The 13,378-nt window shown below is 43.5% G+C and overlaps 1 protein-coding gene across 1 annotated transcript; it reads left to right on the plus strand.

Moving 5' to 3' along the window:
* The first annotated feature begins 3,305 nt into the window (after window positions 1-3,305).
* On the plus strand, window positions 3,306-13,378 carry Psmd6 (proteasome 26S subunit, non-ATPase 6). Its single transcript, XM_026397853.2, has 8 exons — window positions 3,306-3,526; window positions 4,075-4,280; window positions 6,982-7,127; window positions 7,567-7,786; window positions 7,883-7,991; window positions 11,196-11,364; window positions 12,980-13,057; window positions 13,177-13,378. The coding sequence occupies exons 1-8, from the start codon at window positions 3,382-3,384 to the stop codon at window positions 13,271-13,273; spliced, it is 1,170 nt and encodes a 389-aa protein (XP_026253638.1). The 5' UTR covers window positions 3,306-3,381; the 3' UTR covers window positions 13,274-13,378.

Genomic DNA, 13,378 nt, shown 5'->3' on the forward strand with positions numbered 1-13,378 from the left:
GGCCCTGAGCAACTTAGCTAGACCCTATTTTAAAAATAAATAAATAAGGCTGAGGATGGGGCTCAGTGGTTAAGCAATCCCTGGGTTCAATCCCTGGTACCCCCCCACCAAAAAAAAAAAAAAAGAAAGAAAGAAAATTACCTATTTATTTTCACCCTGTGACCACAAAGACCCCGGACTTCAAGCTTAAAGAGAGGTCTTTGTAAAACGAGTTAATCTAGTCAAATCGAGTTAATGGCTACAAAGAAGAGGTGATTTGCTGCTGTTCAATAATGAGTTGTCGATCCGGGGCCTGGAGCTGCTTTGATCAATCAAGCCACCAAATCACAGCAACAGTTCAGAGTGCGATTGATCTCTCAGCCATTAATGGCAAAGATGCTAAAGAGCAAAGAGAGAGACAGCCCAGCCCGGGCCTGCCCTTCCCCGGCGCCTGCCTGCCAGGTCACCTGTACCTGGAACAGGTCACAGAAGCCTACCAATGAGGTCCTCTGGCAGTGGCAGCCTTCATTTGATTATGAATCAACCCGAGGACCTACTGGAAACCAGAACAAACCAGTCACAGATCACTGGAACTTCCTGGTGACTTAATAGAGATATCCACATGAAAAGGAGTTTATGATCACGCAGGGGATCTGGGTCACATATCCCAAGAGAGTGATTGATTCAACTATATGAACATTGTGAAGTCACATTGCTTAAAAAACATGGAAGGCATGAAGATAGACAAGGGGAAGCTGCAGACCCCATAGGTCACAGTCTGGACGCAGGAGGCTTGCTCAGGACCCGAGGACAGAGGTCCCCCAGAGCACTGGGACTCCTGATCAGGAATGACACCCAGCCAGTACAAATGGGGAAGAACCTCACCTCCACCAAAGAAAGGCCAAGGGAAGGAAGTCATGGTTGTGAGCAGAGCTTATGGGGGAAAGGATTTTGCGCACCTGGAATCCCAGAGGCTCTGGAGGCTGAGGCAGGAGGATGGTGGGTTCAAAGCCAGCCTCAGCAACTTAGCCAGGCCCTAAGCAACTCAGTGAGACCCTGTCTCTAAGTAAAATACAAAACAGGGCTGGGGATGGGGCTCAGTGGTTGAGTGCCCCTGGGCTCAATCCCTGGAACCAAAAAAAAAAAAAAAAAAAGAAAGAAAAAAGAAATTGGTAAAGAGGGAAGAGAGGCCTGATACCCCAAATAGGGCACCTTGTGATCTGAGGAAACAGTAGAATAAAGATCACTGTATCTTCTCCCACCTTCTCCCCTGAATCAGGCCATAAGCAAAATCTATGTCCTTCTTTCAAAGCAGGTCCTTTCTGGTGCCCTCTCCGTTCTTGACAGAAGGAAGCGTCCTCACTTCTGAACAGTGACACCAAGAGGAGTCTGAGCTGGGCCTCTTCCTCTGCCTAGTTCTTTGCTGCAGGACCACGGCTCCTGGGTCCCAGGATGCTCTGCACCTGAGTCCTCTCTTCATCCAGCTCAGCACAGAACCACACGTGCTCCCTGTTTCTTTGGGTCTTCATTTCTGAAGGCTCTTTTGTCCCATGGAACTTACATTAAGTAAATCTGCACGCTTTGGGCTGTTAATCTTTTTTTTTTTTTTTGTACCCGGGATTGAACTCAGGGGCACTCGATCACTGAGCCACATCCCCAGCCCTGTTTTGTATTTTACTTAGAGACAGGGTCTCACTGAGTAACTTAAGGCCTCACTGTTGCTGAGGCTGGCTTTGAACTCGAGATCCTCCTGCCTCAGCCTCCTGAGCCGCTGGGATGACAGGCATGTCTCAGTCATGAAGCTGGCTGTGGGGAAGTGAAGGGTATTACTTTTTCTCCCCCCGCAGGGCTTCTGTTCAGTATTGGGAATGTAAATGGAAAAATAAGTGATATAAACCCTACAGAATGTATCCAGATGTGTAATGTACACACTCTTTTATGTAGCAATAAACTTGTAGGGGTTTAGATTAAGAAATAATCACACAAGTATGCAAAGCATACTGTCCACACGTAATCCCCACCTCCATCCATGTTTACAAGGGTGGAGAGATGGAAATGACCCAAACTGATATCAGCTAAAGACTAATGGGGGACAAGTTGACCCATAATACCATAGGCTCCTATAGGTCAGTCTGTAGTTGTTGATGCAGCAAGACAGCCTCAGCACATGGTGGGATGAACAGAACAATTCTTAAAGTGCACGTGTGTAATGATCCTGGGGCTGTATCTAGGTGAGTTCTAATGAAGCTGTGCTTCTCTGGATTGTGACTTCCAAAAATAGGGGCTTTGTTCTTTTCACTGCTGTATCCCTGGTTCCTACAGCACAGCCTGGTACTTTGCATCATGTTTGATGGATGAATAAGTGAAAGATGTTTAGAAAGCTCTTCACTAGTGGCTGAGTGCTGGTGGTTTTTTTTTTTTTTTTGCTGGGCGTTGTGGCACACACCTGTAATCCTGGCCTTCGGGAGGCCAAGGCAGGAGAATCATGCGTTCAAAGCCAGCCTCAATGACTTAGTGAGGCCCTAAGCAACTCAGTGAGACCCTGTCTCTAAAGAAAATGCAAAATAGGGCTGGGGATGTGGCTCAGGGGTTAAGGTCCAGTGGGTTCAATCCCTGGAACAAAAAAAAAAAAAAAGGGCGGGGTGGGGGGGGAAGAGAGCCTATTTCATTTTTATAGAAATAGGTACAAGACCTACTGCTTATGAGAATGTGTCAGTGGCTGTGTAAACTGGTTCAACTCTTTTGGAAAATAATTTGATGGTAAAGATTCAAAAATCACTATTTCTTTGCCTATTATTCCTGAATGGAAATTTATGCAAAATATACCTCTCTGAGTTGCTGAGGCTGGCTTTGAACTCACTCGCGATCCTCCTGCCTCGGCCTCCGGAGCCTCTGGGGTTACAGGTCGCACCAATGCGCAGGACTTAGGTAGGGGTTTTTATGTAGCCCAAGCTTCAAAGCTATTGCATGACCTAGTGGATCACATGCCCACACATGGCTAATGTCACAGAAGAATGAAAATGATGAGTAAGGACTTGACAGATTTTGCTGGTCATTTTCATTGTCACTATTTATTATTAAATATTCAAAAATTTCCACACAAACAGATAAAAGGGGAGGGAGGAAGAGCTTCACGACCTGGAAGTTGGGTTCCACCCACTCCCGGCCTGGCCTTGAGCGAGGAAAAATCACTAGTCACCACCCGGGGGCGTGCTCAGGCCGGGCGAGGCGTTCCCGGCGGTGTCCGGTAGGTGACGCTGTTGGCGGCGGCGGCAGAGAAGGGACCGGAAGCCGGGCCGGAGGTGGCTGGGAGTTTTGTCCGACTCCTCCCGCTTCCGCTGCCGCAGTCGCCGCGCGTCAGAGCCGGGTTTGTTTCTGTCCGCTGTCCCCCCGGCCGCCGCGATGCCGCTGGAGAACCTGGAGGAGGAGGGTCTGCCCAAGAACCCCGACCTGCGCATCGCGCAGCTGCGCTTCCTGCTCAGCCTGCCGGAGCACCGCGGGGACGCGGCGGTGCGCGAGGAGCTGATGGCCGCGGTCCGCGACAACAGTGAGGCCCCGCGAGCGCCGAGTCAGCGGCCTGGGCCTTTCCCCGACGGGCGCGGACCCGGGCGTCCTGCTACCGGGTCCCCGCCGCTCGGCCTGGCTTTTTCTGGGGGCAGGGCCTTCTTTCCGGAGGCGATGGCTTTAGGGTCCTTTCTCTCCCAGGGCAGCTGGGGGAGAGCCCGGTGCTAGGCAGAGAGCAAAGGCCCAGGGGCCGGCGGCCTCCCTTCCTAGCGTGGAGGACGTGCTTGGACGGCCGCGTCTGACGCCTTCACTTGCTTGGAGACTGGAGTTCCCTCCTTTGCAACCGAAGCCGTCTAGAGCAGAGGGTCACCCTCCTTTTAGACCGAGCAGGGTTTGGCCAGTGTCAGGACTGGCCCTCGGGCGGCCCCCCACCTGCAGACGTCTACCTGTGGCCATGTCGTTTGCCACGCCCTGTCCCTTCCCTTCCCCGGAGTGCGGAGGAGACTGGTGGATGACAGTTGCGTGAAAAGAGGCGGCAGACACCGACTTTACAAGTGACCTCACCCGTGCGTCCCTCTTTTTGGCTTTCAGACATGGCTCCTTACTACGAAGCCTTGTGCAAATCCCTCGACTGGCAGATGGACATGGACCTGCTCAATAAAATGAAGAAGGCCAATGAGGAGGAGTTGAAACGTTTGGATGAGGAGCTGGAAGATGCAGAGAAAAACCTGGGGGAGAGTGAGATTCGAGATGCCATGATGGCAAAAGCCGAGTACCTCTGTCGGATAGGCGATAAGGTGAGTGGCGGTGATGTCCCCACTCCTGTGTGAGTATGTTGTAAAGTTGGGGAATATTCTGTACTAATGTCATCTCATTGTAAAAATTAACTTTAAAAATCCAGAGGCAGTCTTGTTCCTGAACTAGTGAGTCAGTGCAAAGATGAATAAGTAATCAATAGTCTTGCAAGTCCCTATCATTGACTCTGGATAAATGCCGGTGTGTTCTTCCACTCCCGGCTCCCTGTCATTAGAGACAAGTGCACATGGAGATTTGTATTCACTGCTTTTACAAAATTGGGGTCATTCTCAATAGTGCATTTTTCTCACTTGGTTGGGAAGTATTTATTGTACATTATGAAAACACTGCACTGCTCTTCTCCTTCTAAGACACTAAGGCACAGGAAGTGTTGAAGTTCTGGTTTGACCGTTTACTCCTTACATCCACAGAGATGACCTTTTAGTTCTTTTATTGTGCATTTATGTGCATTCACTTGTCATGTAGAAAATAGGTAGTATTTAATTTTTTAAAAAACCTGTATGGAATCATAGTGTACTCAGGTAGTCCTGTTGATTCTCTTTTTAATATTTTATAGTTATAGATGGACACAATGCCTTTTTATTTATTTATTTGTTTGTTTTATGTTGTGCTGAGGATTGAACCCAGTGCCTCATGCATGCTTGGCTGAGCTACAGCCCATGTCCTGTTTATTCTTTTCACCTGGTATATCTGAGAGGATTTCCCATGGTAACAGATACCTATCTCACTCATTCTGGTGAACTGCTGCCTAATGTTCAACTGTAGAATATACCATAGTTTGTCTATTCAGGGGTTCTTGGACCTATATGTTGTTTCAGCTGTTTTTAACAAACTGCTGCTGTAGAAAACATGCTTGTATTTGTCTCTTGGTATATTTTTATAAGCTAGTGTTTCTCTGAGGTATTGATCAGTCTGTGAAATGAAATTGCTGGGATGGTGATCGATTTTTTTTTTTTTTTTTTTTGCCCTGTGTGGCCAATTCTGCACAACACTCACCAGAACTGGATTTTTTTTAAAAAAATTTAGTAGTTGTGTGATAGTGGGTAAGAGGATGCACTCTGAATGTCCTTAATTTTAAGTAGTAGACTTAAGTATATGGATATAGGATGATGGGTCAATATAAAGAATGAAATGGTGTGCTCTCTTGGATCAGATCATCTGAGTTTTATTTTCAGCTTAATTAATTTTGATTTACTGAACCCTTAGTTTCTCATCTGTAAAATAGGGATAATGACAGTTTCTACTTATTCCTGGCTAAAGATAGAGGCAAAGAACTTAGACCAGTACTTGGCACAAAATGTGAAGCTATTACTTAATTGAAAGACTTGGTCATGGTAAAAATTTGGAATATATAATGAAAGTTTAAAAATAGTAGTTCTGCTTTTAGGTTATGTGTGTGTTTGGTTTTGTTTTAAAGAGTATTGGTTAGCTGCTGCCTATATCACTTCTGAGTGAGAAACTTTTGATTCAGACCTTTAACTTCAACAAGGGCATGCTTTAGTCAAAATCAAGGAGTTATGAATTGGTTATGTTCTAATACTATGTTCCTCTTATGTTTACCAAGTAGCATTCTTCCAAAAAGAACATTCTTTTTTTCCCCTCCTATACACTGTTTTTATTAATTATAGACATGGAGGGTTTTTATTATTGTGTTGGCCACTGGTTGTAATCTTTATTTTTTATGATTTGTGAGTGGAGGTCTCTTCAAGACAGCTTCTTTATCCTTTGACATGACTTCATTGGTGGGCTTTTTTTGGTGGTGCTGGGGATCAAACCCAGGACCCCAGGCAAGCACTGTACTCTTGAGCCACATCCCCAGCTGCCTCTTCCTTATGTTTTGACACAGGAACATTTCACAAGCTCACCTGTTATCTTTCCTCTCCATACCTGGAATGGTCTGTTTCTCCTAGGACCCCGGTTCCTTTTCGTGGGGGGTGGTGTTTACATGTCAGGAGTTGAGGTGAGGTGCACCCACTGCTGCCTTGACAGCCTCTCTTGTAAGTCCATGGAAATTATGAAGGAATGAATTTCATACAAACCAGCTAGACATGTTTTGAAAAATACCAAGTATAAACAAATTTTTATTCATATTCTTCAAAACAATGGAATCATTTTATTCGACAGTGCTTTGAGATAGGATTGTATGTGTACATTGTTGTATGCTAATAATCAGTGGCATAAGATAATATTCCCATTGCCTTTTTAAAACTTTTTTTAGTTGTAGTTGGACACGATGCCTTTATTTTATTTATTTTTATGTGGTGCTGAGGATGGAACCCAGGGCCTCACTCTAGTGCTAGCACTTGAGCCACAACCCCAGCCCCCCCATTGCTTTCAAAGTGATGAAAATTGCTAATTTATAGTAAAGTTATTTTCAAGTAGTGTATTATAATTTTTAAAGCAAACATTGCATACATGAGACAAGGGATACTACAATTATAAGTTAGTAATGTCTTATATTTTCTAGAATGTTAGTATATGCTAAGCATTTCTTATACTTTATACAAGTGGAAAGAACAGTATAATAAACCCATCTACTCACTGTACAGCTTCAGCAGTGATCAGCGCGTGGCCGTCTTGTTTTTGACCTGTTGCCCCAGCTCTTCTGAAGAACTCCCAGACAGCTGGTAGCTTTGACAACTTGTAAACTTTCCTCACCTGTTGTCTTGGTTTTCTGGACAGGAGGGAGCTCTGACTGCCTTTCGTAAGACATACGACAAAACTGTGGCCCTGGGTCACCGCCTGGACATTGTATTCTATCTCCTTCGGATTGGTCTGTTTTATATGGATAATGATCTTATCACCCGAAACACAGAAAAGGCCAAAAGGTACTTTAAAAAGTAATGGGGTGAAATTTCCTCTAAATTATGATGCTATTAATGAGAAGTTGATAGGAGAAACTTGCTTATTTTGTTTACAACTCTTAAATTTGGTCAAATAACTCTGCTTATTGAATAAAATACTTTCTTCAAAATACGCCCTTTTGTTCAAGTTAAGCTGTGTTCTCTTTGAAAAATTAAAAAAGTGGCCAGATGTGGTGGCTCAAGCCTGTAATCCCAGCAAGGCAGAGGCAGAAGGATCGCAGGTTCAAGGCTATCCTCAGCAACTTAGTGAGACCTGTCTCAAATAAAAAGTGGGGTGGGGTGGTCAGTGACTCAGTGGTAAGGGTTCCCCTGAGTTAGATTCCTAGTAACTACAACAAATTTATTTTTAAAAAGTGGCATTGTCTGTTTTCAGGTTATGACCTCAACTGTTTTTATTTACTAGTTTAATAGAAGAAGGAGGAGACTGGGACAGAAGGAACCGCCTGAAGGTTTACCAGGGTCTCTACTGTGTGGCCATTAGAGATTTTAAACAGGCAGCTGAGCTCTTTCTCGACACCGTCTCAACGTTTACCTCCTATGAGCTCATGGATTACAAGACGTTTGTGACTTACACTGTCTACGTCAGCATGATTGCCTTAGAGAGACCAGACCTCAGGGAGAAGGTGATGACTGACCCTGTACTACTGTAAAGGACCACTCCATGCTTCTCTAAGTACACGAAGTCATTAAAGCATAAGCTTTATTTTTTTAATACCCAGGTCATTAAAGGAGCAGAGATCCTTGAAGTGTTGCACAGTCTTCCAGCAGTTCGGCAGTACCTCTTTTCTCTTTACGAATGTCGTTACTCTGTTTTCTTCCAATCATTAGGTAAGGAGAGAGTGGCCATTTTGATGATCTGTCTTTATCTTCTGATCCTGTGTACAAATAACCAAAGATGATTTTTCACATACCTGGAAGATGTAGTGTGTAGATAACTGCAAGTTTTTGATCGATATGGCTCATTTTCTGCCAGTTTTGTTGAGAGGAAGGTTAGTTAGCAAGCTGTAGTCCATTTTTAGGACTACATTTGTAGGCCAGGAGGTAACAATGATTTTTATATTTTTAAAGTGTTGTTTAAAAGAGTAGAAAAAGAGGTCCATGTATTACAGGTGGCACACACCTGTAATCCTATCTATTCAGAGGCTGAGGCAGGGGGATTGCAAGTTTGAGACCAGCTGGGCAACTTAAGGGAGACCATGTCTCAAAATGAAAATGAAAAGGGCGTGTGTGTGTGTGTGTGTGTGTGTGTGTCTGTGGTACTGCCAGAACACAGCAGAAGAGTGTCTGATGTAGAACTGTGTGGCTTGCAAACCTAAAAATACTTACCTTCTCTGGCCCTTTGACAAGGAAGTTCACCACGCCCTTAGAGGCTAAAGGGGGGGGTGTAATAAGTTAAGGGTGAATAAAGGATTGTAAGGGTTGACTCTGATGAGGAAAGAGTTGAGGGAATATGGAGTGTCTTTGGGTTGAGGTCAGCTGAGCCTGGATTTCACTGATAGGTTTTTGTTGTTGTGTTTTTTTTTTTTTTTTTTTTTTTTTTGCAGTAATTAAGGCTTTGTGCTGATCTGCATGTCATTTTCAGAGATTGTGGGCTGAGAACATAATCTGTGGGAAATATCTATGTTTCTTCAAAGCTACTCTACAGATATCCCGCCCACACAAATTTGCTTTTTCCTCCAGTCCCCTTTTCTCCCTGGCCATTTGGTTTCTAATGACTACCGAACTAATGACAGAAGAATTAGCTTGCAGATGATTTTGCTAAAACAGCAAAATTTAGCATTGATGTAGTCTCTTGTTTATGCTGCAGACTTCAGAAAGTGCTTGTCTAAATGTATCACATTCGTGAAAAATGGGAAGGGGGGGACTTCAAATGATTGTTATGGAGCACTTTGTCTGTATTCGAGGGGCTGATCTCATATAACGTAGGCACAGGGCCATCTTGCGTGAGTCACTGCCCCCTTGGCCTCACCCCTTCTTCATATGTACACATGGTTGTAATGCAGAGTTGCTCTTTTTTGTGTTTGGGGGTCTCTAGAGCCTTTCCTCAGTCAGAACAAACTCATTACTTCTCTCGTTCCTGGAATTACAAATTAAAAGATACAATTCCCATATCATAAAATTGACCATTTTAAGGTGTCCTATGCAGACAGGGTGGTGCAGCCATTAACAGATTCCCATTAGGAAGCCTGAACTCATTAGCAGTCAGTTCTCCCCCGTAGCCACCTCTGTCTACTTTGTGTTTATAAATGTCTATTCTGGACCTTTCACGTAAGTGGAATCAGGATAAGTGTCTTGTGCCCGAAGACTTTGACTTAGCTTAATACACTTGCAGTTCATCCATGTTGTAGCATGGATTCCTTCATTTTCTTTTATGGTCAAGTGATAGTTTGTTGTGTAAATATGCCACATTTTATCCATTCATTAGTCAGCAGACATCTACACTGTTTCCACTTTTTGGCTACTATAAATGCTAGTGAGCATTTGTGTACAAGTTTTTTGTGGCTATGTTTTTCTTTCTTAGGTATATATACCTGGGAGTCTGGAATTGCCAGGTCATATGGTGATCTAATTTTTAAAGGAAATACCAAATTATTTTCCAAAGGAGTTGTACCACTTGACATTCCCACCAGAACTTGTGGGTACTGTGGGAATTCAGTACCTGTGTCTCTCTTTGATCATGGACATCCTAGTGGGTGTGAGGTGGGACCTCACCGTGATTTTACTTTGCAGTTCTCTGAAGACTGGTTATGCTGAGCATGTTTTCATTTGCTCATTGCCACGTACATAAGTAGTTAGAGCCTAGCACACCGTTTCATCATGCTTTCTTAGATTGTTTCTTTTGACTAGAATTTTTTGGAGCAGACCTCATATTTTTTTCCCTTCCTGTCCCTGACACCAGCATGGTGCTGGCACATTTACCGAGGGCTTGATGTAAATGCTACATTAGTGAGAGCAGTGATTGAAGGGGGTTTCATGCTGGTGTGATGAGATTGGTGGCTTGGGAGCTGTGGAGATGTTTAAGGCATTAACCTCTCCCACCTCCCCATCCTTGCCAGTCATCCACCTTGTTCAAGGCACAAGCGTCCTTCTTTTCTCTGGGTCACTTTGATATCTGTAGCAGATGCTTGTATTCTGAAGTTTGTCCTTTCTGTTCCCGGGTCGAGCTGTGCTTATCCTGCTCTGGGATCTTCCCTTATTTGCATTGCTCTGTTCTTTGCTGTCTGTAGCCAGCTTAGCAGAGCCATCTTCCTGTCTACCCTGTTCATGGAGAGCTTCATCCCACTGTCTTCTGAGACTATTGCGTTCCTCTATTTCTACACTTGCAAACTTTGCTTTCCTGCCATATCATCTGTAAATATTCAAAAAAATAAGTTATATTTGTATGGACTACTCATTAACATCGTGTGTATGGTTTACTGCTTTTTTTTAAGTTGTCAATGGACCTTAATTTACTTATTTATATGTGGTGCTGGGGATCGAACGCAAGGCCTCACACCTGCCAGGCAAGTGCTCTACCACTGAGCCACAGCTCCAGCCCCTGCTTTTTTGGTTTTTAAAGCTGAGTTTTAAGAGCTCTTTCAAGTTCTTATAAATCACTTTTCATTAAACCTTTATGGGGCGTTAAGACCATTTACATTTCTGACAGTAGGGTTCATCAGTCTTTCCCTTTACTGCTTCTGCTTTGTTACTTTTAAAATGTCCAATTTATACTGCTTTCTGGTCTTTTTTTATGTCACAAATTTTTCTTAAGGGTATAAGAAGTTCCTTATAGTTACTTTGTCAGTCTGTGGACACATTCCTTTAGAAACTGGGTTCTTTTTAATAGGTGATGTCAGATAGCCAAGTGCCACATGACTGATGTGCCTGGAGCTGGCCTCAACTTGGTCACGGCTGCTGTTGTGGTGGTGTGGAAGGGCAGAGAGAAATTCTCTACTTGACTAAATCTGTCTCTTGGACTCAAGAGTTGTTTTAGATTTTAATCCCTTAAGATGGAAGGTGGAATCAGATAACTTATCATCTTATTCATTGCAGCGGTTGTGGAACAGGAAATGAAAAAGGATTGGCTTTTTGCTCCTCATTATCGATACTATGTAAGAGAAATGAGAATTCACGCCTACAGCCAGCTGCTGGAATCCTACAGGTCCTTAACCCTGGGCTACATGGCAGAAGCATTTGGTGTCGGAGTGGAATTCATTGATCAGTAAGTTTAGCACTGTGTTAGTTTTACAATTGCCTTCTAATGTGATTTCTACATTGCCTATGGGTATTATGTTTTGAGGGGAAAAAATACACATCAAGAGTTTGATTCTAAATATCAAAACACATCTGTCATGTCTTCCTTCCTCAGTCTTCCCCTCTTATTGATACACGGGAAGAGCGAGGTGCAGAGAAGTGGTCACTAAAGTTGCCGGGATCCTTTGTTCCTCTGACAGCCACGCGTAGCTAATGTTTTACCTTAGGTTTCTGTATTTACATTTGGTCCTAATTCTGGCCAAACTAGTGGTTGAACTTAGACTTTTAGTATTTGAATAAGACAGTGATTCAAATAGACCTCGGTGTGTGCTTGGTATTGATAGAGATGAGAAAGTGTTCTAGTGCCCTTGGGACTGTATCTACATGTGGCAGGCCTGAGAGGGGAGGGTTTGCTTTGAGATATGATTGACAGTTAGCCCCATGGAGTTCTAGATGCAGAGAAGGGGACAAGCTTGGATATCACAGGAACAGAAAAAGCCAGGGGGACTCAGCATCGTTGGGGAATGGTGGTCGAGTATGGCACTGAGGTCAGTGAGTTAGGCAGTGGGTGTTTGTGTGTGGGGTCGTCCTTGTTTTCCAGCTGGGAGGCTATGGCAGGACTTCCTTGCTCTGAGTGTATGTGATGGCCATGTGCTATCATGGCTTCCGATACAGGTCCTTAAGTCATATACAGTTTTCAGTGGTTCACAATGACAAAATGAGGGTGTGTTTCATTTAAACAAGACCATTTTCTTTGTAATCTGTCATTCTTTAATTCTACAATGAATTTTATCATTTTATTTGCTGTTATTTTTTAAACATGTCAGAGCAAGTTTCAGACACTAATAGACAGTATTTGTTTTGAGATGCAGTGCACAGCTAGACCTAATCCAAAGCCCTGTTGTCTTTCCCTCATTTTCTTCCTTTGGAAGAAAGAAAAGCAGTGATAGTAATCTTGTTTTTAAATGCTGGTGTCCTTGGTTTTGTTGCATATTGAATTCCAAATTCGGTAATCATGGCCCAGAAGACTGTTTACTGGGCTGGACCCCATAAATGGGTTTTCTGAGTTGGGGGAAGGAGTGGCTGCTTCTTCCAGCTCTGCAACTGAACAGCTGTGTGGCCTTGGTCAGTTCCTTAAACTTCACTAGTGGTGGCAGTGGGAGGCTCAGGTGGAGGAGGAGATGCATGGAAGCCACAGTTTTGATGACCAGTGAATTCAAGGCAGCTGGTACATTTCCTCCAGGAAGGGACTATCTCAGTACAGGCTGTTGCAGATCATGGGCTTTGTCTGAAACAATGTAATAGTTGAATCATTTCTTCTCCAGGTCCTTTAAAGACTTGGTATGAATGGCTTCACTGTTGGACACCTGTGTCCCATTACTGTAAACTTCTAGGGTTGTCTGTGTAGATGATAAATCCAACAGTATACCAGGGACATCTCAAAAGTACAGCATATGCAGTAATAGCTCAGGCTAGAAGGAAGACTAAGGGTTACTTGAAAGAACACTGAATATGAGTTTCAAAGCATTCTGCAAGTACTATTCTTTCTAAGGCTAATGCTGGTTTTCCTTTCTTTCAATTAGGGAACTGTCCAGATTTATTGCCGCTGGGAGACTACACTGCAAAATTGATAAAGTGAATGAAATAGTGGAGACCAACAGGTACTGTTTTGTGCATAGAATAAGGGGTATTTGCAAATGGCTTAGAAATGTAGGTCAGTGATTGTCATGGAGAAATGTGGCTGGTAAATAATTTACTTTCTTCCTGTATTTATTTATAGACCTGATAGCAAGAACTGGCAGTACCAAGAAACTATCAAGAAAGGAGATCTGCTACTAAACAGAGTTCAGAAACTTTCCAGAGTAATTAATATGTAAAGTCATTTGAACAAAGGATTTTCTTCTGAGTAATTGGAATTTTTATAGCTTATTTCACTATGTGCCCAGTTCACCTTATAAAATAAATACTACATTGTTGTTTCA

The sequence above is a fragment of the Urocitellus parryii genome, chromosome 3, assembly GCF_045843805.1.
Source record: "Urocitellus parryii isolate mUroPar1 chromosome 3, mUroPar1.hap1, whole genome shotgun sequence".
In the NCBI taxonomy this organism is placed as follows: domain Eukaryota; kingdom Metazoa; phylum Chordata; class Mammalia; order Rodentia; family Sciuridae; genus Urocitellus; species Urocitellus parryii.